General features: G+C 48.3%; 1 protein-coding gene across 6 annotated transcripts in view; it reads left to right on the top strand.

Annotated features, from left to right (window-relative positions):
• SEZ6L (seizure related 6 homolog like) overlaps positions 1–20,434 on the top strand; it is a gene marked incomplete at its 5' end in the record, with an annotated part of 182,790 nt that overhangs the window by 111,461 nt on the left and 50,895 nt on the right. For all 6 annotated transcript variants that reach the window (XM_080820997.1, XM_080820998.1, XM_080820996.1 and 3 more), the window contains 8 exons: positions 3,210–3,923; positions 4,954–5,087; positions 7,313–7,505; positions 9,508–9,693; positions 13,632–13,797; positions 15,837–16,003; positions 16,409–16,603; positions 18,110–18,248. In XM_080820997.1, the coding sequence (XP_080677123.1) occupies positions 3,210–3,923; positions 4,954–5,087; positions 7,313–7,505; positions 9,508–9,693; positions 13,632–13,797; positions 15,837–16,003; positions 16,409–16,603; positions 18,110–18,248 (1,894 nt within the window). The remainder of the gene's footprint in view (positions 1–3,209; positions 3,924–4,953; positions 5,088–7,312; positions 7,506–9,507; positions 9,694–13,631; positions 13,798–15,836; positions 16,004–16,408; positions 16,604–18,109; positions 18,249–20,434) is intronic.

Below are 20,434 nucleotides of genomic sequence, written 5' to 3'. Positions count from 1 at the left end.
CTCAGTCCAGCCAGATTTACTTCCTAAAAGGCTGACTTGCCACTATGGTTAACACCCTTTGTACCATGAGGAACGCAGAGCTGGGTGCAGGGGCTGTGGGGAGGAGGCTGATCATGGACTCTTTTCTCTTGCATTCCCTCCTTCTCTTATGGGCTGCGTTGGATCTAGACAGGCTGGGGTGGCCAGGGGAGGTCACAGGCCTTGAAAGTGTCAATACCTGTGGCCCAGACCTACACCTCGGTTCCTGCCGCCTGCAACTTACAACAACTTGAAGGCAAAACTATCAAGGAGTAGAAAGTCAAGCAAGATCACAGGTTCCAGAAGGAGCTCTCCTGATCAGTCTGGTGATAAGAGTCACCCAAGGGGCTTTAACAGCCCCCCACTTTCAAGCTCTACCCCTGGAGATTCAGATGTCAGGGGTCTGACAGGGGAGAGTAACAAATGTGTATTTCAACAAGGAATCCAGGGAGGGGTGAAGGGTATCATTTGGGAGATTTGAAAAACACTATAGCCCACCCAGCAGGGAAACGAAACAATGGAGGTCTGAGGGGTGGTTTTGGAAGGGGCCACTGCTTTCTGCTGAGAAGGAGAGGCTGTCAATGATAACAGTACCTCATGATACTTAACAGAGCTGCTAGCATGGTCTTTGGCATCAGGAAAATAGAGGTTGGAAACCCAGCTTTGCAGGTTTGTGTGACCTTGGAAGTTAACTTAGTGTCCCACAGCCTCACTTTGCTCATCTGTACAGTAGAAATAATTTTTCCCTTGAGAAACAATGAAATTAGGTAATGGGTGGGGGAAAAAAGTGTTTAGCAGATGCCTGATACATAGCCAGCACTCAGTAAACGATATTTATGATGTTTTATCAAAAATAAAACGTCATAAATATCGCTATTATTATGGCCAAGGGCACACTGATGTGCCTTATGTCCTTTGTCATTGCTCCTTCCCCTTCCTCACTTGTAATCAAGGGGACATGTTTGTAAAAGGACTGGCAGAAGCTAATACAGCCACCGGACCCAACAAAACTCACAAGCCAGTGTCAGGATTGAACCACTCACTCTGCCCTCTCTAGCAAGATTAACAAAAGGCTTGAAGAATAATTGTCAATTACCTGATCACGCCCCAGATCAACACAGTCCAAGCTGGAAGACCTGACTAGTGTGACCTAGTCTGGCTACCCACCTGACACAGACAGAGAAGATGGAGAGAGAGAACATGAAACCCACACGGTTATGCTAGGGAGCAGTGGTCAAGGTTGGAGCACCATCCGGGTCCCCCAACCCCAGGGGCATCCAAGCTTTGTGCACTGAATCACAGCCAGTGCTTGGGAGCCACGTGTCCTGACCCCTCACCCTCTTTCCTCTCTTTTGGCCCCTTCCCTTTTTTCTCACTGCACAGTCTACAGAGATGGTCAACATCAATCATTTAACAAAAGTGACAGTGCCCACAAAAAGCACAGCTCTTGAGCAGACCAGTGTCTGATCTAATTCTATGAGGTAGATGGGGTGGCTCTGTTATGCACAAGAGGCTTCATGGATTTGCCCAGTCTCATGCAGCTGGGGGAGTGTGGAAGGCAGGATCCGAATCCGGATCCAATTCTAAAGCCTCGATGCTTCCCACCTTGGACAAGGAAACCTGCTTGGCCCCTGAATGCCCTTGATCTGCCCTCGGGTCATGCATATGCCCTGTCCTCCCCCAGACGGGTTCCTGCCATGGCGCGACCAGGAGCCCGGAATGCGCGCCGGCTGGTGATCAATGGGACACAACAGGAACATTTGTCGATGCCAGTTGCAAACTGTTGCAGTCTATATAGATTAAGCCACTGCCGCCGACTCCATGAAAGTAAATGAGCCTTTCCGACAGCGGCAGAAATAAATTTAAATGACAGTGCTGAAGGGCCCAGAGACTGCGGCTGAGTGTCTGTCTGCAGAAAATCGACAAGGACAGCTATCAGTCCCAGGGCTTCTATCCCAGGATGTAATTCTCCTCTATCTCAAGATCATCATCGGGGATGCTCTGACCGCTCTGGCTTCCCACGGAAGGGTGCGAATACAATGACAATAGTAAAGACAGTGACAGCAGCTGGCGCGCTAGGTGGGTGAGGCACCTACCTACAGGTACAGGTATGCTTTACCCACATCAACCCATTGCACCCAGGAAACAGGGTGCAATAACCCTGCTTTACAACTAGGGAAACTGAGGCTCAGGAAGGTCAAAGCCACATGCCAGCTTGCAACTGACGGAAGTGGGTCTCAAGTAAATGCAGGCGATCTCAGGCATGAGTCTGCCAAACAGTTGCCAGGGCCAGCCCTTGTTTAAAGTTACTAGGTGGTTTTACATTCAAGGCAAAAATAAATCACACTTAGGATATAGAGTGCCCACCAAGGCCTGGCCTGGCAACCACCCTGACTCACCGGCTTTCTCTCCAATCACCCTCCAACTGCTTCCCCTCATATTCCTCTATCTTGCTCCCCTTCTTGCTCCACACTCTTCCTGCAACCCTCTGTTCTGAAACTATCTCATGATTCTGAATTTTCAAATCTTTCTGGGTCTCCCACAAGGTCAATGTTTAATTATTTAGAAAAAATAAAAAAAGAAAGAGAAAAAAAGAAAAAAGAAAAGAAAAGAAAAGAAAAAGTGTCTCCCCATCAACCCCAGTACAATATAGCCCTGAGCCAGGGCACACAGCTTGGAAAGGAGTGTGGTCTTGTTACAACTCCCACTCATCCCTTGGGTGATGGGCTCGTGTAGTGAACAACCTGCCCAACTGTACATGGTGGTCCTGCCCCACAGACTGAGTTAGAGGACTGTTCTCTGTGCTCTGTTAGCATGCTGAGCTTCTCTCTTTCTAAGCATCTATCATACCAAATATGATTATTTCTCCTTTCCTATTATCCCTTTCAGTACATAAAAAACTGGCACATGAGACTCTTGCGCCCTTGGTTTCTGTAACCCTAATGCTTAGCTGGAGCCTGGCAGGATCAACAGTAAGTCTGTATGGTCAGCAAAAGGAAGAAAGGAAGGGAGCACGAGACAGAAAGGGAGGGAGGGAGGGCCGGGAGAGAGGGAAGGAGGGAGCTCCCCTATCTGTTCTGGCATCTTGGAAAGTTTTCTGCCCTACCCTAGGCCCCCGGGGTCAGGAGGTGGAGGACCTAACCCCCACCCTCGGCCCCAAGCTAACAGATGTCTTTCCTCTTCTTCCACAGATGCATCCCAGGAAGCAGACATTGGTCCTTCGGGTGCTTCCCTTCTACCCTCCAGAGCTCTGGGGAGCAGCAGTCTGAGCAAAGAGAACCTTGAAGAGAGAGTGACTACGGCCCCTCTGAATCCAGTGCAGTCGGGGGAAGATCTTCGAGAGCCAGGGCTGGAAGGGGAAGCCCCCTCGGCCGCCCTCTCCACGTTGCCGGAGGAGACCGCCACCAAGCGCACCCTCCCCTCCGGGAAGAAGCTGCCTTTGCTCAAGCAGGTGAACTCGGCCAGGAAACAGCTGCGGCCCAAAGTCACCTCCACAGCAGCGGTTCAGAGGACAGTGTCCTCCCCTGCCTCCTTGGGCCTGGGCATCCTCTCCTCCTCCACCACTGAGAAGCCCCGCCCCCCGGGAGACCCTGAGCCCGCTGCCTCCGAGGAGCCCCTCTGGCTGGACCAGAAAGCAGGTGCGGTCCCCACGACTCCGGCACCCCTGCAGATCTCCCCCTTCACCTCGCAGTCCTATGTGGACCACACACTCCCCCAGAGGCCAGACCCTGGGGAGTCTGTGGCACCTGATGACGCCCCCGAGGCTCCCCCCGAAGATGCCAGTCCCATAACCTTGATGGACAAAGGTGAGAACGAACTGACCGGGTCAGCCTCAGAGGAGAGCCAGGAAACCACGACATCCACCATCATCACCACCACGGTCATCACGACTGAGCAGGCCCCCGGTAAGCAGCCCCCAGACCCTCAAACCCTCCTCCAGCAACCACGAGGCACCCACTCTGTGCAGGCCTTGGCGGGAGGGGGGCCAGGGAGACCCACGTCTCACCATCACTTACCACCTATTGAGCACTGACTTGAGCTTGACCTTGTGGCTCAGAATTACTATCCCCATTTTAAAGATGAGACAACTGAGACTCAGAGACATCAAGTAATTTGCCCAAGGCCACGCAGCTAAAGAGTGGGATTCAAACCCTTTTCAGCTTGGAATAGAATCTTTTAACCTGCTGAAGACCCTTGACTTTTCAGTCTTTTTTTTTTAAGATTTATTTATTTATTGAGAGAGAGCACACATGAGGGGAGGGGCAGAGAGAGAGACAGAATCTTAAGCTGATTCCTCACTGACAGTGGAGACTGATGTGGGTCTTGATCTCAGGACTCCAAGACCACCACCGAAGCCAAAACCAAGAGTCTGACACCCAACCACTGTGCTAGCAGGTGCCCCTCAGAGTGCTTTTACTTTGACTCTTGCATTTACTTCTCCAGACTTGATAAAATGCACGTCTGTGTCCCAGTCTTCTATCTTCTTTTCTGTTTTCAAACAGAGAAGACCGACACCAACTGTCGATCATAGATAGATTTGGGACAAATGCATTATGGCCTCTCTTTAAAAAGTATAAGTTCTGGGTTTGAATCCTGCTCTGTGAGAGCTTGGCCCAGACACCACCCCTCTCTGAGCTTCGGTTTACATATCTCTAAAATGGGGATGAAATGTCAGGTCCTACAAGGGTGAATGGGGTTGGCCCTGTACAGTGGTTAGGATAGTGCCTAGTGGAATGAAGTAAGCAGTCAGCCTGTGTCAGCTATCACAGTTTTGATTATCGTGTTGATTCTGGGGACTGAAGAAGAATTAGCAGCAGTGGGAGGGAGGGGGAAAGAAAAATGCAGGCGTCCCAGAAGCCCAGAGCCACCCCACAGCCCATCTGAGACATGACATCTGAGCTGTCCTCTGTGTCCTAATGAAAGTCCTTCCTCCAGCTCCCTGCAGTGTGAGCTTCTCCGATCCCGAAGGATACATTGACTCCAGTGACTACCCACCACTGCCCCTCAGTGGCTTCCTGGAGTGTACGTACAACGTGACGGTCTACACTGGCTACGGTGTGGAGCTCCAGGTAATTGTAGAAAGTCGCCTGGAGAGTGCCTGCCTCTTCCAGCAGGAAGTCTCTGGAGGGTTGTCTGACTCAGGCTTACTGTTATCATCCTAACTGCTTTGGTTCCTTCTTTGCCTTAAGCGGGGCAATTTGAGCTGGGCTTTGTTGAATGAGTAGGAGTTCCAGATTCAATGCACAGCTGAAATAGGCATACATGGAGGAGGGGAACTGTTGATAAATTGTGAGGTATTATACTCAGAAGGAAAGTCCTCTTATACCCTGTATCAAACACATTATATCCTGTATCAAAACTTTCGCCTGTAAGCTAAGAATGGAAAAGCAGAGTGGCATAGTGCTCAAACATCTGGGTTTAAGTCCCAGCTCTACCAGTGAAAGCTGAGTGACTGTGGGCAAGGGATGTTACCTCTCTGACCCTCGGTCTCTCCATCAGTAAAATAGAGATGATAAAACTACTACTTTACAGATACTCAGGATGGTATGAATATGACAATGCACAGATCATTCATCCAGAGAGCTTAGCTCAGTGTATGTTACCAATTATCCTCACCCTAGTTCCTGGCCTTCCCCAATTGACCCCCCCAAATTTTAAAAAATGGAACAAGGAGGGGTGTCTGGGAGTGGGGAGATGTCCAGTTCACTGCCCCACAGGAGAGGACAGGAAAAGAAAGCTGGTACCAAGTCATGCTGGCAGACCCTTCCAGGCTAAGTTTGGAGGTCTGGATGTATACCTTTTTCTAATGGACAATAACGAACCATCAAAAGTTTTTTAGCTGGGTTGGTTGTGACCTAACCAGAACTTTATTTTAGGAAAGTTTTTCAGACTTTCATGGAGAGAATAAAAATTAAGCCCCTCAGCACCAGGAGCTGTGGTCTTTGCAGTCCCCAGAGCTTAGCACAGTGTATGGCACATAGTAGGTACTTCCTAAATATTCATGAAATTAAAATGAGCTGGAGGAAAGTTGCAGTCCGTCTGAATGTGGCACTCCGTGGTCCTTTTACTTCCACTTGGTGTCTAACACTGCATGGAGCTCTTTACCAGGCACATAATTCCTTCACTGAGTACCTACTGGGTACTAATCATGGCTATTTACACTGGGGGACATGGGAGTGTGCAAACTAATGCAGTACCTCCCCTAAAGGAGTTCACTGTCCTATGATTGGGACAGACATACTTAGAAGACATTAGAATGCCACTTGAAAAGGTCTCCAGTGGGTGCTTATAGGGGATGTTGTAACATCCCAGTGGAGGCATGGGAAAGCCCTTTGGTAGTCAGGGAAGGTCTCACAGAGAAGGGCAATTTTAGTAGGGCTTTGGCGAATAAATAGGAGTTTGTCAAAAAGAAAAAAGGAGTAAGATGTATGATCTGCAAGAGGAAGGGTTCGTGGGTGAGACCAGCCGTGCTTTGGTGAGAGGCAAAGGGGCTAGGATCCCAGGCCCCACTAGGAGAGGCATCAAAATCCAAATTGGGCACTGGGATCTGACTAAAGGTCCCCCCCAGCCACACTCCATTTGTTTAGTTCTTTGTATACAACTAAAGTATCTCCCCTCTTTCTCCTCCAAACCTGGAAAGTGGACTTGGAAATCAAGTATGCAGTTCTTTGCGTAAGTTATGAGGTTAGAGCCGCTGTTTTACAACACATGAGAGTGGCCCTGAGAATGCCCTAGAAATGAGCCCACACTCCCTCTTATCAGTTCATGCAGAAAGGGGAAGAATGAATTCAATCTACATAAATATTTATTGAGCACCTGTTATGTGCCAAGCACTCTTCTGGGCACTGGGGACAAGGAACAAATGGGGGGCAAAAACACCTTCATTCATGGAGCTTACATTCTGGTGGAATGCCTTATTCTGTCCTCCTGGAGTTTGGGCTTCAGGAACCAGCGGATCAAGCCCTTGCCCTTCCCCCTCCATCCTCAGGAGAACTTACCTCAGCTGCCGGCGTGGAGGAGGCTCTCTCACAGGACTCATCCATGGACGCTTCCAGATTTTTGCAGTACCTTTGCCCTACACCTTGGCTTCAGTCTGGTCCCTCATGAGGGGAACCTAGATGTTCCCAGGGCTCCAGGTGTTTCCAAGGGGGCCTGTATGTCCTCTTGACTTGGGGCTGGCTGAGGGCTGCTGTGTTTGCATTGTCTGGGGTCCTCTGGCAGCCGCACAGCCTGCAAGGGCCCTGCCTCAAGCACAACTCAGAGTTCCTCTCCATCTGGCCGTGTCTGTCTGCAGGTGAAGAGCGTGAACCTGTCTGACGGTGAGCTGCTCTCCATCCGCGGGGTGGACGGTCCCACCTTGACTGTCCTGGCCAACCAGACTCTCCTGGTAGAGGGACAGGTTATCCGAAGTCCCACCAACACCATCTCTGTCTACTTCCGGACCTTCCAGGACGATGTCCTTGGAACCTTCCAGCTGCACTATCAGGGTAAGCTCGCATCTAGGCTAATGAGGGGGGTGGGTAGCTGTTTGCCTCAGTTTCCCTCTGGAGCCAAAGATTCTCCAACTTTTTGTGCCAGGGATCCCTCCATCAGTTTGTTAATACCTCTGGACCCCTTCTCAGAACCATGTTTTTGAAGGCATAAAATAAAACCTTACACGATTAAGAAGGAAACCAGTCAGGTTGAATCACAGTTGTCAAAATATTGTTTTAATCTGCAATGTCATAATCCATGTGCTTCTTTATTAACACATTAAATAGTAATCTCCCCCGGCAACTCTGATAATTACTGTAATTTCAAAGTACTGAGGAACATAAGAAATATGTCAAGATATCTACTATGATATGAAAATATCTGTATTTCTTTTGGTGACGAAGTCACACGTTCTACAAATAGGTCATAGTCTGTTGCTTATCTACGTGATTGACGGAAATACCACCGTTCAGTTAAAGGGAAATAGGAAACCAGCAAGCCACTTTTTCCCATTCAGATCCACAGCTCCTGGATTTCCTAAATGAATCCTCAGGGAAGTCCATGAATTTCTGGTAAAAAACCTCAACCCCCAGGGGCCAACCCACAGGGGTCCAGCTCTCTCTTCTGCAGTGTTTTTTTCTTTCCTTTTTGTCTGACTCTGAGGCTCCTCTCTTGCTTTCTGTTCATCTTGTTCTTCTCTCTCCCTTCCTTCCTTCCTCCTTCTTGGTCCCCTCCCTCTTTTCTTGCCTCTTCATCCTTTCCTTCTCTCCCTCTCCTCTTCCCTCTCTCTCCAATTCTCCCTTCCTTCTGGCCAGTGCCCTCTCTCTCGCTCTCATCCCCTTTCTCTACCTCTGGAGACATTCTTGTGACCTCAGGTTACTTCCTGGAATGAGAAGCTCCTCTATGTCCTTGCCAGATACCTGCGTGGAGATTGGAGTCTGCCCTCACACATCTGGATATTTGGGCACCCTCCACATTGGCATCAAACTGAGTGAACATCTGGAAAAACAGTTCTGTTGAAACTTTGCCCTCAGACGTTTCTGAAACAGGGGAATGAGTGTCTATGGGAGTACCCGCCTAATCACCACTTTCCAAGACCGAGACTCCCCCTGTTGTCCGTTCATTACTGAATGGGGGCAAAGAAATAGCTTGTAGAGCCCTTGGGTTGGATGTAATCCTCCCAGTGAGTTCTGGGATCATCAACACGTCATGCAGCGGGAGTGCTCAGACCATACAGCCGAAAGGGGCAGTTAGGAAGGATTTCACATCCTCTTAGGAGAATCAAGGAGCTCAGCACGGTCCCCTAGAGCCTTCTACTGCCCCCAGCTAGATGTTGGACTAAGGAGGCTCTTCCTCGGTGTTTCCTGCTTAATCCTTACTGCCACTGGTGAGGCAGGGACAATTGTCGACTCCACTGGAAAGATGAGGAGAACCAAGTTCAGGGCACTCTGTCCCTTTCTCAAGGTCACACAGTTTCTAAGGGATGGAGGAAGAATGTAAACTCACATTGGTCTCCTCCACAGGCCAGGCGTGTGTGGGCCAGGATGGTTATTTTCAAGCTGTCCTATCCTTTGGCATTTCCTGAAGAGTTGCTTATTTGAGTTCTGGTCCAAGCTTGTGCGAATTTTTAACAAACACCGGAATTGTCTGTGCTGGTAGGACAAAACCCACCTGAGTCCTATGGCCCCTTCTTCCCCCAAGGAGAAGGCAGCTCTGCATCCACACGGAGAGAGGCTCACATGAGGTCTGGAAACTTATTTTTCACCCCAAATCTGTGATCTCTGGTTAGACAGGGTGGGGACCTTGGACACCAGATAAAGTGTCAATCTGGCGGTCTCCTCACCCTGTGATCAATGAGAGTTCCAAAAATACACACATACTGCCCCCACCCAGTGCTCTGGAGCCCCCAGGGGCCTTATCTTGTCTCCTCAGCACAAATTGGCTCCCGGGTTATGGGTCACGTCCTTCCTGTCCCTGCTCCTAAGGGACGATCATCTGCCTTTGCGTTTCTCCCAGCCTTCATGCTGAGCTGCAATTTTCCTCGCCGGCCCGACTTCGGGGATGTCACGGTGATGGACCTGCACCCGGGTGGGGCGGCCCACTTCCACTGCCACCTGGGCTATGAGCTCCAGGGCGCCAAGACGCTGACTTGCATGAATGCCTCCAAGCCCCACTGGAGCAGCCAGGAGCCCATCTGTTCAGGTACGCTCCCCGCTCACCAGACCAGACATACATAGTCCCCTCAGAGGCAAGACACCAACCCCAGGGCATTAGACTGACCTTAGGGATAGGCGCCCAGCCCAGGGGAAGAGACTGCCCCCAAGATGGACAGCCATGGCCACTGAAATCTTTAGCCTGTGGAAAAGCACACATCACCTAGAATTTACCATTAGCCACATTTAGCAGATCTGAAACTTCATGCAACCATCACCACCCTGTAGTTCTAGAACATCTCCATCGCTCCCAAAAGGAAACCTTGAACCCATTGGCACCCGCTCCCAATTTTCCCCTCCCCCACAACCCTTGACAACCAACAACACGCTTTCTGTGTCGATGGTGTTCCTCTTCTGGACATTTCACATAAAGGGGATCCTACAATACATGGTCTTTTCCAACTGGCTTCTTTCACCCAAGATCATGTGTTTGAGGTTGACCCATGTCGTCACGTGGGTCAGTACCTTGTTCCTTTCCATGGCCGAACCATATGTCTGTGTGTGACTCTGCCCTATTTTGTTGGTGTATTCATTGGTGGACGCTGGAGTTTTTCCCACTTTGGCAATGATGAATAACGCTGCTGTGAACATCTGTGTATCAGTTTTTGTGTGGACGTATGTTTTCTTTTCTCCTGGGTCCTATGCTAATTCTCTGGTTAACTTTTTAAGGAATTGTCAAGCTATTTTCTGCAGAGGCTGCACTGTTTGTCTTTCCCACCTGACTGTGTGTGAGAGTTCCTCTTTCTCCACATCCTCGCCAGCACTTCTTATGTTACACGTTTTCTTTTTATGATTCTAGCCATCCTGGTGGGCAGGAGTCTTTCTCATTGTAGCTTTGATTTGCATTTCCCTGATGGCTAACAATGCTGAGTGGCTTTCCTGTGCCTCTTGGCCATTTGTAGATCTTCTTAGAGAAGTGTCTGTTCAAGTCCTTTGCCTGTTTGTTTGTTTTTCTAATTTTGTTATTTGTCTTTTTGTTGTTGTCCTTTACATATTCTGGATATTAGATCCGTATCAGGGATATGATTGGCAAATATTTTGTCCCTCCCTGTGGGTGGCTTTTTGACTTCTTTTTTAAAATTTACTTATTTATTTGAGAGAAAGAGAGAGCAGGGGGAGGGGCAGAAGGAGAGGGAGAAAGAGAATCCCGAAGCAGACTCCCCACTGAATGTGGAGCCCGACTCCACTCAGGGCTTGATCCCAGGACCCTGAGATCATGCCCTGAGCTGAACCAAGAGTCAGGTGCTTAACCGACTGCACCACCAGGTGCCCCATGTTTTTTCACTTCTTGCTAGTGTGCTCTAATGCAGAAAAGCTTTTCATGCTGACAAAGTGTAATTTATCTATTTTCTTCTTCTGTGGCTGTACTTTGGGTATGCCTGCTGCCACACTTTGAACCCAGTCAGTAGATACTGAGACACTGCCAGGGCTGCCATAAATGTTCATGTAGCAATGCTGCATGATGACAACCATCACCTCCACATTACAGATGAGGAAACAGAGGCTCATGGAGGTGAAGTCACTTGCCCAAAGTCAACAGACAGTAATTGAAATGAGTTCAGAGCCCTTCTCTTCTGAGCTGTTTTTCTCAAAGCATGATCTACAGACCAGCAAGATGACTACAGACGCATAGTTCTGGGCCCCCTACAGGACCAGCTGAATCAAAATCTCCATTTTAGCATGCCCTTGTGTGATTTGCATGCACATTATAGATCAAGGGGCTCAGGGTTACCCTGTACTGTTAGGCATAGCCTTGACTATCCTTAGCTATCAAGAGAGAAAAACCATATTAGATTCTCAAAAGTTCCAGTGGTGGTCAGGAAAGCACAGATCGCCTGTAATAACTGAGCACCTACTATGTGCCAGGGCCTGAGCCACGAACAAGTAGAATACTGGGAATAATAATAAATTATTCCTTCCTTCCAGGCATTCAGAGTCAGGGGAATCTGAAAGCAAATGAGGCCTGATGACACATTCTGAGATTTGATTGTTGCAGTATTGTTTCCCCAAAGCCCTTCAGAATTTTTCTTCTTTGCTTTTTAACAAAAGGGAAATACCCAAACCATAGGGCAGTTGGGCTCTGTGCCTCTCCCACGTTAATTTTTATCTATGTGTGAAATCAGGGAGGAATTAAGCCTCAATTTGTGCTAAGAAAGATGGATGGGGAGCCACGGCTGGCAAATTGAAGCCAAACAGAGCCATCAGTTGGCTTAATAAGGCAAGGAAGGGGAGCAGAGAGGCAACAGATGAGTGGCAGCTTGGGGAGGACAGATGGCCGGTGCCCCCCACCAGGGTCTGTGTCCTCTGTATCCTCAGCTCCTGAGCCATAGGACAACAATGCTGGCTATGTTTTGAGCACCTACTCTGTGCCAGGGACAGTGCCAGGTCCCCTGTGTGCATCATTTCATTGACTTCTCACCATAGCCCTATAAGCAGGGTGGAATCAGTATCACCCTTTGATAGTGAACTTGAGGTACAGAGTTTCTGTGACTTGTTCTAGATCCATAGAAGGTTGAGTGGCACAGGCGGGGTTTAAACCTCCACTTTAGGACAGGAAGGCAGTCGGGAGAGAGAGAGACAGACATACGCACAGAGACACAGATAGGCGTGTTCACGTGCCCACACACCAAAAACAAACAAACAAACAAATCAAAGAAACAAAAAAACCACACACCTCTGTCCATGGTGCTGGAAGACATATAGGTGGTGGGGGTAAGGGGGTGGGGAAGGGGCTTCTAGGCAATGTCTTTGTTGTAAATCAGCACACTCCAGAGCAGAGCAGAGAGCTATCTGCCTTTTCACCCACTGCAAGTCCTTATTGGTCATGCAGTCATTCAACAAACATTTAATGAGACCCAAGTATCTCCTAAAAATAAGAAACAGACTACTTCCTCATGTTTATCTATCTCCCTCCAGTTCACAAATTATTTTTTAATATTTCTTTATTAGATTTTTATGATAAAAGTAATATATACTCTGGTAAAAAAAAACCAAGAAATTCAAAATTGTAAAGATAGGAGCAAATTACTTTCATATTTATGGTCTCAATAGATTTTTACAAATAGCTCATTGAAATAGGTAAGGTAGACAGACCATTTTGTAACTTGTTTTTTTTTTCCCACTTGAAATATATGAAGTATTATTCTATATTCCCAAGTATTCTTTAAGAACATGATTTTTAATAGCATGTGAATGGAGTGCATTTATTTTACTGAAGAGCTGTGAGTGGATATGTGTGTGGCTTCTCGTTTTTCGCTTAGAAGCACATCAGCAGTGAACACACTCATTCATAAATCCTGGTGAAAATCTCCAAATCTTCCTTTTAGCATTAATTCCCAGAACTTTAATGACTAGGTCAGAGTTTGGGAACATACTTTATAGATTTTTCTCCAAATTGCTCTCCTGAAAGGTCATAGCAATTTGCATTCTAACCAGTTATGAGTGAGACTGCCCATTTCCCACCACCTTTCCCATTGGCAAGTTATGGCTGCTTTTTACCTTGACCGGTCAGGTGGATGAAAATAGAAAGCAATCTACATTTGCCTTTCTTTTGTTATGAGTGAGGCTGCATTTTTAGTGCTTACTAAACACTAAAAGTATATGTCTTCTTTTGTGGACTTCCTATTTACGTCTTTGATTACCATCTTATAGTGAAGAATCCAGGCACAGCCAGCACCATGGAAGAATCCTTAAATCACAGTTGTTCCTTAACATGGGACACACAAGGGGGTGGATCCAGGTGTGGGATGAGGTCTCCTTCCAAACAGGATGAATCTTGTCCAAGACAAGAAGCTTTTTACCGTGTCTCCCTCTTCCCATCATGTTGCCTCCCACTAAGGGGTAGGGGTGAGGATCTCTCTCTCTCTCTCTCTCTCTCTCTGCTCTTCTCTCCTCTCATGGTCATCCCCTCCTATTTTCTGCCCCCAGCCCCTTGTGGAGGGGCTGTACACAACGCCACCATTGGCCGGGTCCTCTCCCCAAGTTACCCAGGCAACACCAACGGGAGCCAGTTCTGTGTGTGGACAATCGAAGCTCCAGAGGGCCAGAAGCTACACCTGCACTTCGAGAGGCTGTCACTGCATGAGAAGGACAGGTAAGCCTCTGAGGGCTTACCCCAGCAGCCTCCTTCCTTCCCAGAGTGTTGGAATGTGGTAAGGGATCTAGAGTCTTGAAATGGCTCATGGAGGTCAAGAAAGGAAAGGCTGGGGAGGCTGGCAAGGATATTAGACACCATCTTCGACCTCCTCCTTTTACAGGTAAGGAAACTTGGACTTACAGAGGGAAAGTGACTTGTCGCAGGGCATACATCAGGATGGGGAAGAGGCCTGTTTCTCCTGCACATCCTTTTTTGCAGTTATCAAGGAGAGAATACTCGCTGAGCACCTGCTCTGCACCCAGTCACATACTAAGCTCCATGGAGAACTGGAGAGAAGTAGCAAGACATGGTTTCCAGTTTGATAGGAAATTGATGTGGAAACACTAGACTTGTACACAGGAAGGAACTAGGGACAAGTTACAAGGCAATACTTAACCAAAAGCATGTCTGTAAACTCTAAGTTATATGTATAGAATCCAGAATCTTAAAGCTTTCTTGTTCTATAACTTTATACTAGAATATTCTTGAATGTTCTAGAAAAGTAAGACCTTAGCTGTTTAGACTTGCTGCCTTTGTGTTCCCTTGGAAATGAACATGGGGACAAGGATGTTAGGGAAAGTCATTCATTTGGCAGCTAAACCTGGGAAGCAGTAGTAGAGGCATGGGACAGTGGGCAGGGAAGGGAAAGGAGTCAACACAGTGTGTGTGTTAATGAGCAGGTGACTGTGGGGGCAGCTGGTGCTCTATCTATTGGGGGCCTCTGGGAAACTGTATTAAGCATGCCTCAGCATGATCGTTTTGGAGGCGTGAGGGAGCTGGTGTATTTACCTGCCACAAACCCCCCGCCCAGCCATCATTGGATTTGAGATGCTCCTGGACACACTATCTCCCCAGCACTGCCCACCACCCTTTGAGCTGGTTGAGCTGACTGGCAAGCCAGGCCCCTGTCATCCCAACCACAGTGGACACATGGCAAAATGGACAAACTGGTGCTTCAACATTTATGCATTTTAGTAACATTAGAAATTCATCTGGGCAGTGTAAGATAAACCCTTTTTATGAGTCCCAGTAAACACACACACACACACACACACACACACACACACACGCACCCCTCACAGGATTAAAAATGCCTGTTTATGACTCCATAAAAGGAGTTTGTCTAATTTGTATACTATTTATCTCCCTAGTTTTACATAATTCCTTTAAAAATACCAAGACTAGCAAGGAGTCAAGTATCAAATGGTTTTAATAACAGTAAAAATGAATACCAACGTTTTGTGTAGCATATTTTCTTATTCAGGGCACTTGATCCTGTCATATTCTCAACCTGTAAGATAGATAGGAGAGATGTTATAATCCTTCCTTTCATGGCTATGGAAACTGAGGCCCATGATGTGCTGAGACCTAGTACACCCAATTGGTGGAGAATTGGGAAGTAAAAATCAGGACTCCTGATTCCACACACAGGGCTTTTAGGATATTAGAATTTAAAAAAGAGCCTGTTAGGAGTCAAATGCTTAATAAACTTGACTCATATACCTACCCCTTCCTGGGCACATTATGCACATGGCCTCTAATTCCTACACACTGATGTAGATGGGTGTGATTGCACCCATTTTACAGATGAAGAAACAGAGGCTCAGTGATGTGAAGTGTCCTTGTCCAAAGTCACACAGCTCAGAAGGTTATAGCTTTGGGATTCTGGTTGTCTGGCTACCATTCTTTCAGCCTATAGATCTCTTTTTCTCAATTAGTAATAGTAATTAGTATACATTAATTAGTCTGGTTCATTATATCACACACATCATTTTTCCTGTGACTTCAGAATCCATCCGTGAATCTAGGACAAGCTTTCTACAAAAGAGGAAACAGGTCGCATAAGGTGGAGCAGCTTGTCCAGACAAGTCAGGGGGTAAAGTCGGGATCTGTGTCTGGAAATGAGGCTCCAGAGGTGGCGTTCATTGCACATTCCTCCTGTTGCCATGGTGTGTAGTTATCCTCCTGACCTCTTCCCACCCTGCTCCTCCCACCAGGATGATGGTCTACAGTGGCCTGATCAACAAGTCTGCTCTTCTCTATGACTCCCTCCAAACTGAGAACGTGCCCTTTGAGGGTCTGCTGAGTGAGGGCAACAGCATCCGCATTGAGTTCACATCCGACCAGGCGCGAGCAGCCTCAGCCTTCAACATCCGGTTCGAGGGTGAGGGTCCCTGGGGTCCTCTGCCATACGGGGTGACGGCGTGGGCGAGGAGGAAGCATGACAGAGCTGGGCTGGGTCCTGGGAGCTAGAAATCTGACCTGCTAAAGGCAAGGGAGACCCAGTGATCAGACTGACTCTTTGACTTCCAAAGTTAGACTCTGCAGGGTTGGGAGGGCAGGGGTTTATATTCCCATTTTAGAGATGAAAATATTGAGGTCCCAAAAAGCAAAGTGAATGGTCCAGGAGCCCTAAGCAGGTCAGCTGGAATTGAAACACGGGAGCTTGTGTTCATTTTCCTTGGAGTTTCCCTAAACAGCAGGAGGGGTCCCATCTTCTGAGATCCAACACTGTGAGGAACCCTTGCCTCATCTGCACTGCTCCCCCTCTTTTGTATCCCCACCCTAGCCTTTGAGAAAGGCCACTGTTATGAGCCCTACATTCAAAATGGGAATTTCACCACATCTGACCCGACCTACAACATCGGGACCATAGTGGAGTTCACGTGCGACCCTGGCCACTCTCTGGAGCAGGGTCCGGCCATTATTGAGTGCATCAATGTGCGGGACCCGTACTGGAATGACACAGAGCCCTTGTGCAGAGGTGAGTGGCCCCACTGCCTTCTTTCCGAGGTGACGCAGGGACCTCCACCTCCTCAGATGAAAAGACCAAAGGTGCAGTCTAGAAGTATATGATGAATTTACATACCAATTTTAGCATTAGAACCCTTTCCAGGGCTCACTATCTTTTGGGTCAGATTTGCTGCTTGTCCTTGAGAAAAATTACAAAATTGGTAAATTTTTAAAGGTGCCCTTTTCTCCAAGCACAGACCCCATAGTGCATAACTTAGTGAAAAGATCTCTGCATAGATTTCAGCTCCTCTATACCCCCTTACTATGTACTTTTGTGCAGTGCACAACCCACCCACCCACACATGGCAGCCCTGAGTTTAATTAATAATGATAATGATATTAATAACAGTTACCAAGGGCTGCATTTGCATTATCTGATTTAATCCTTACTATGACCCTGTGAGGCACATAGTATTAACCCCATGTACAGGTGAGAAACCTGAAGCTGTGAAGTGATATTCTTAAGAACAGACTGAGGGTAACTGGTACAGGTGGAAATGAAACTCAGGTCTCTCTGTTCTCAGAGACCTGTGTTCTGAGCCCCTCTGGACAATGTTGGGGGGCAGAACTCTCATCTCCATGGAATCCCACTGCCTTGCCCTGCCTTGTCTCTCTTCCCATATTCAAGGCCACAGAGCCCCCTTGAGCCTGGCTGCACTTGGAGCATGTGGTGTAATGAAGAGAGCCCTGGCTCCTGGCCGCTGCTGCCTGGATGGCGGTTGGCGTGAAATCACAGCTTCGTCGTGGTGAGGGATTGATCCCTGTATTAAATGTGCTGGTTTAACAGAGCGGAATTTATTGGTGTTCTGGCCTCTGCCACATTGAGAACTTTCCAAAGCGGTAAACAGAGTAGAATTTAAAGAGCCAGGCTCCAGGCACGGCCACATCTCTACTTCCAGCTCAGAGCTGGGCTCTCTGGCAGTAATGTTAAGTGAGAAGTATTGAGCCTTTACCTTGGGTCAGGTGTTTGGCTGTACTTAACCCCCATGAGCTCAATCAAGCTCCAGAATAACCCAACGGAGCCAGTGAGCAGTGGCGTTACTACAGCTTTATGGAGGGAGGGAACTGCAACTCCAAAAAGTCGCATGCCTTGTCATTGAGTCTGTGGGGGCAGAGGCAAGACTCGAACCCAGGTCCACCTGAATGGAATGTAGCATCTGTTAGCCACTACTCACCCTGCCCAAGAATAGGGCTGCTGCGGAATCATCCAGAATGTTGAGCTCTGTCCTTGATCCTGAAAGAAGCACAGCGCCCTTAGCCCCACCTTCACCAACCATCAGCTAAAGGAGGCAGGCAGCCAGCCCTAACTTAGTCATCCCAAACACATGCACGGACTGCCTGAGGGGCAGACACCTGTTCTGGGTACATGGTGAGCCGTGACTGTCTGACTTCATAGCTCGAGCTCTTAACCGCTATGCCCTACTGACTTCCTTATGAATAACATGCGTCTGTCTCTGTCTGTGTCTCTCTTCTGCAGCCATGTGTGGTGGGGAGCTCTCTGCCGTGGCCGGGGTGGTGCTGTCCCCAAACTGGCCAGAGCCGTATGTGGAAGGTGAAGATTGTATCTGGAAGATTCACGTAGGGGAGGAGAAACGGATCTTCTTAGATATCCAGTTGTGAGTGTTTCTGATGGGGGGCCCTCCAGTCCAGCCCAATTGGGGAAGAGATAGCTCCTGCTTTGTTCTTTGAGCCAGTGTTAATGAAGCATCAGCTAGGTGTCAGGGACTGTGTGCAAAGAGCTGGAATCCCAGCAGTGGGAGAAACGACAGCATCACACACAGAGACAGGGTCCCTAGCCTCCAGACATTCTGTCTTCAGAGGAAGCAGGCATTAAAGGGAGAAATGCACCCACAATGGCATACCATAAATTTGGTGAGCAATGTAAGAACACATGAATGGTGCCATGAGATCCTATAGTGGGGATGATATAAAGAGGAAGGTCAGAAAAGCCTTCCCTGAGGATCCGAAGCTAAAGCTCGGAACTAGCGAGTGTGTTGCTGTAAATACATCTGAAAGGAACAGAATATGCAAAGGCCCTGTGGCAAGTACAGTATTTGCGAAGGACTGAACAGCCAGTGTGGTCGGGAAGAGGGGGGAGGTATAACATGTGCTGTCTGTACTGTAGCAGGTTGTTTTCTTATCTGTCCTCTCAACTAGACCCGAAGGTCCTTGTAGTCAGAGCTTTCTCTGATTTATCTCTGCCCCGGGATCTAACATAGAGCTTGCCACAGAGTAGGTACTCAGGAGACCAATGCTACATGAACTGCTGTAATGGATGGTGTTACCTGGCCGTGTGGCTGTTTGCTCTACTCAGTGGGGGTGTCTATGAGATGCTCTATCCAGAACTGTCCCTCTGCTGAACTCCCCAGGGATGAGGAGAAGCAGACAGAGACAGATGGTCATGTCTAGAGAAGCAGAAGAAAGGGCTTCTGGGCAGACCCAGACACTGTGCATTGGACGGTGGAGGGCAGGGGGGGAATGCCAAGTTCTGAAGGGCTTCTCTGGAGGCAGCCAGGGCCTGGGGAGCAGGGGAGGGTGCTATTCCCCTCAAGCCTGGAGTAGAAACCCAGTGGGCTGGGAAGCAAGACCCAGGCTGCCTTGCTCCGCGGAGGAGCCTTGCAAGAAAGTTTTCTGCAAAATTATGCTAGAATTTTGAAGTTGTCCCTTAGGGCCTGGGGAGGTGTCCTCAGAGGCTGCCCCAGGATCTTCTGCTCTAGATGAATCGAAGATTCACAGACCTTTTCCAGTTGCCCCTTGCAGACTTGGGGCCAGGCCAACCTGGGTCAGAATCGCATCCCCATCTCTCCCCAGCTGTTTCCTTTGGGCTTCTTTCTGATTTGGGTTTTGTTCATCGGTGATGAGGCTCTTGGAATATCAGTGTTTTGTGGCTGCTGGGGGAAGCTTGTAAGCATCCCTTGCTCGTTCCTACCCTCACTCACTCGTCGGTGGGTGCTCACGCCTTCATTCTGTTCTCACCTCTGACTTCTAGAGTCTGGTATGAAGCGCTCATTCAAGATTCAACTACTCAAGATGTAGTTTCTAAGTTGTCTACTATGAGCCAAGTCCAGATGTAGGCTTTGGCAGCTGTCCCTTGGACAGTGAAGTTTATATTGGAGCAGAGCTGGTTGGATGATCTCTATTAGCTCTGAGGGAAAAAAAAATACATATATGCCAACTGTGTGCAAGCACTAAGCTAGTCTCTGCTGGTCCAGTTGTGAGAAAAAAAGAACCATCTATGTCCTCACTGTGTAATGGGTGAGGCGGATATGAAACTATAGGCAGTGTGGTGAAAGCAGTGATAGGGAGGAGGCCTGAGTGAAATCAAGGAGGGCTTCCAGGAGGAAGGGACTTCTGAGCTGGGATGAAAGAGAATATAGGCAATGATGAGTGGAAGGGAAGTGTATCCCAGACAGTGAGAACAGAATGTGCAAAGCCTGGAAAAGAGAGAGAGGGTGGCCTGCTTAGTGACTTCAAAGAAGTTTAAGGTGGCTGGGGCATGGAGATTAGGTAGGGGTTATGGAGGGAAAGGGTCCAAGACCTGACATCTTCTTAGGTGAAGCTTCAAATAGAACACTCCTTTCTAAAGCTGTTTCCTCTGGGAAGCCTTCTGTGGCTCCCTACTGCCCTCGTGGTAAATATGAACATGTGGGCCTGGCTTATGAGCCCTTCTCCACCAGAAGCTCCAGCAAGCCACTTCAATCTTCAGCCAGGAGAAGGAGAAACCAACTCCTGGTATCGTGGCTTCTCTTGCAGAAGCTCCTCCCAGCCCATGCCCCCAGAAATTGTCCATGCTCCCCACTTC

The sequence above is a fragment of the Martes martes genome, assembly GCF_963455335.1.
Source record: "Martes martes genome assembly, chromosome: 13".
In the NCBI taxonomy this organism is placed as follows: Eukaryota; Metazoa; Chordata; class Mammalia; order Carnivora; family Mustelidae; genus Martes; species Martes martes.
The sequence above is the reverse complement of the archived record's forward strand: the minus strand, read 5'-3'. Positions and strand labels throughout refer to the sequence as shown.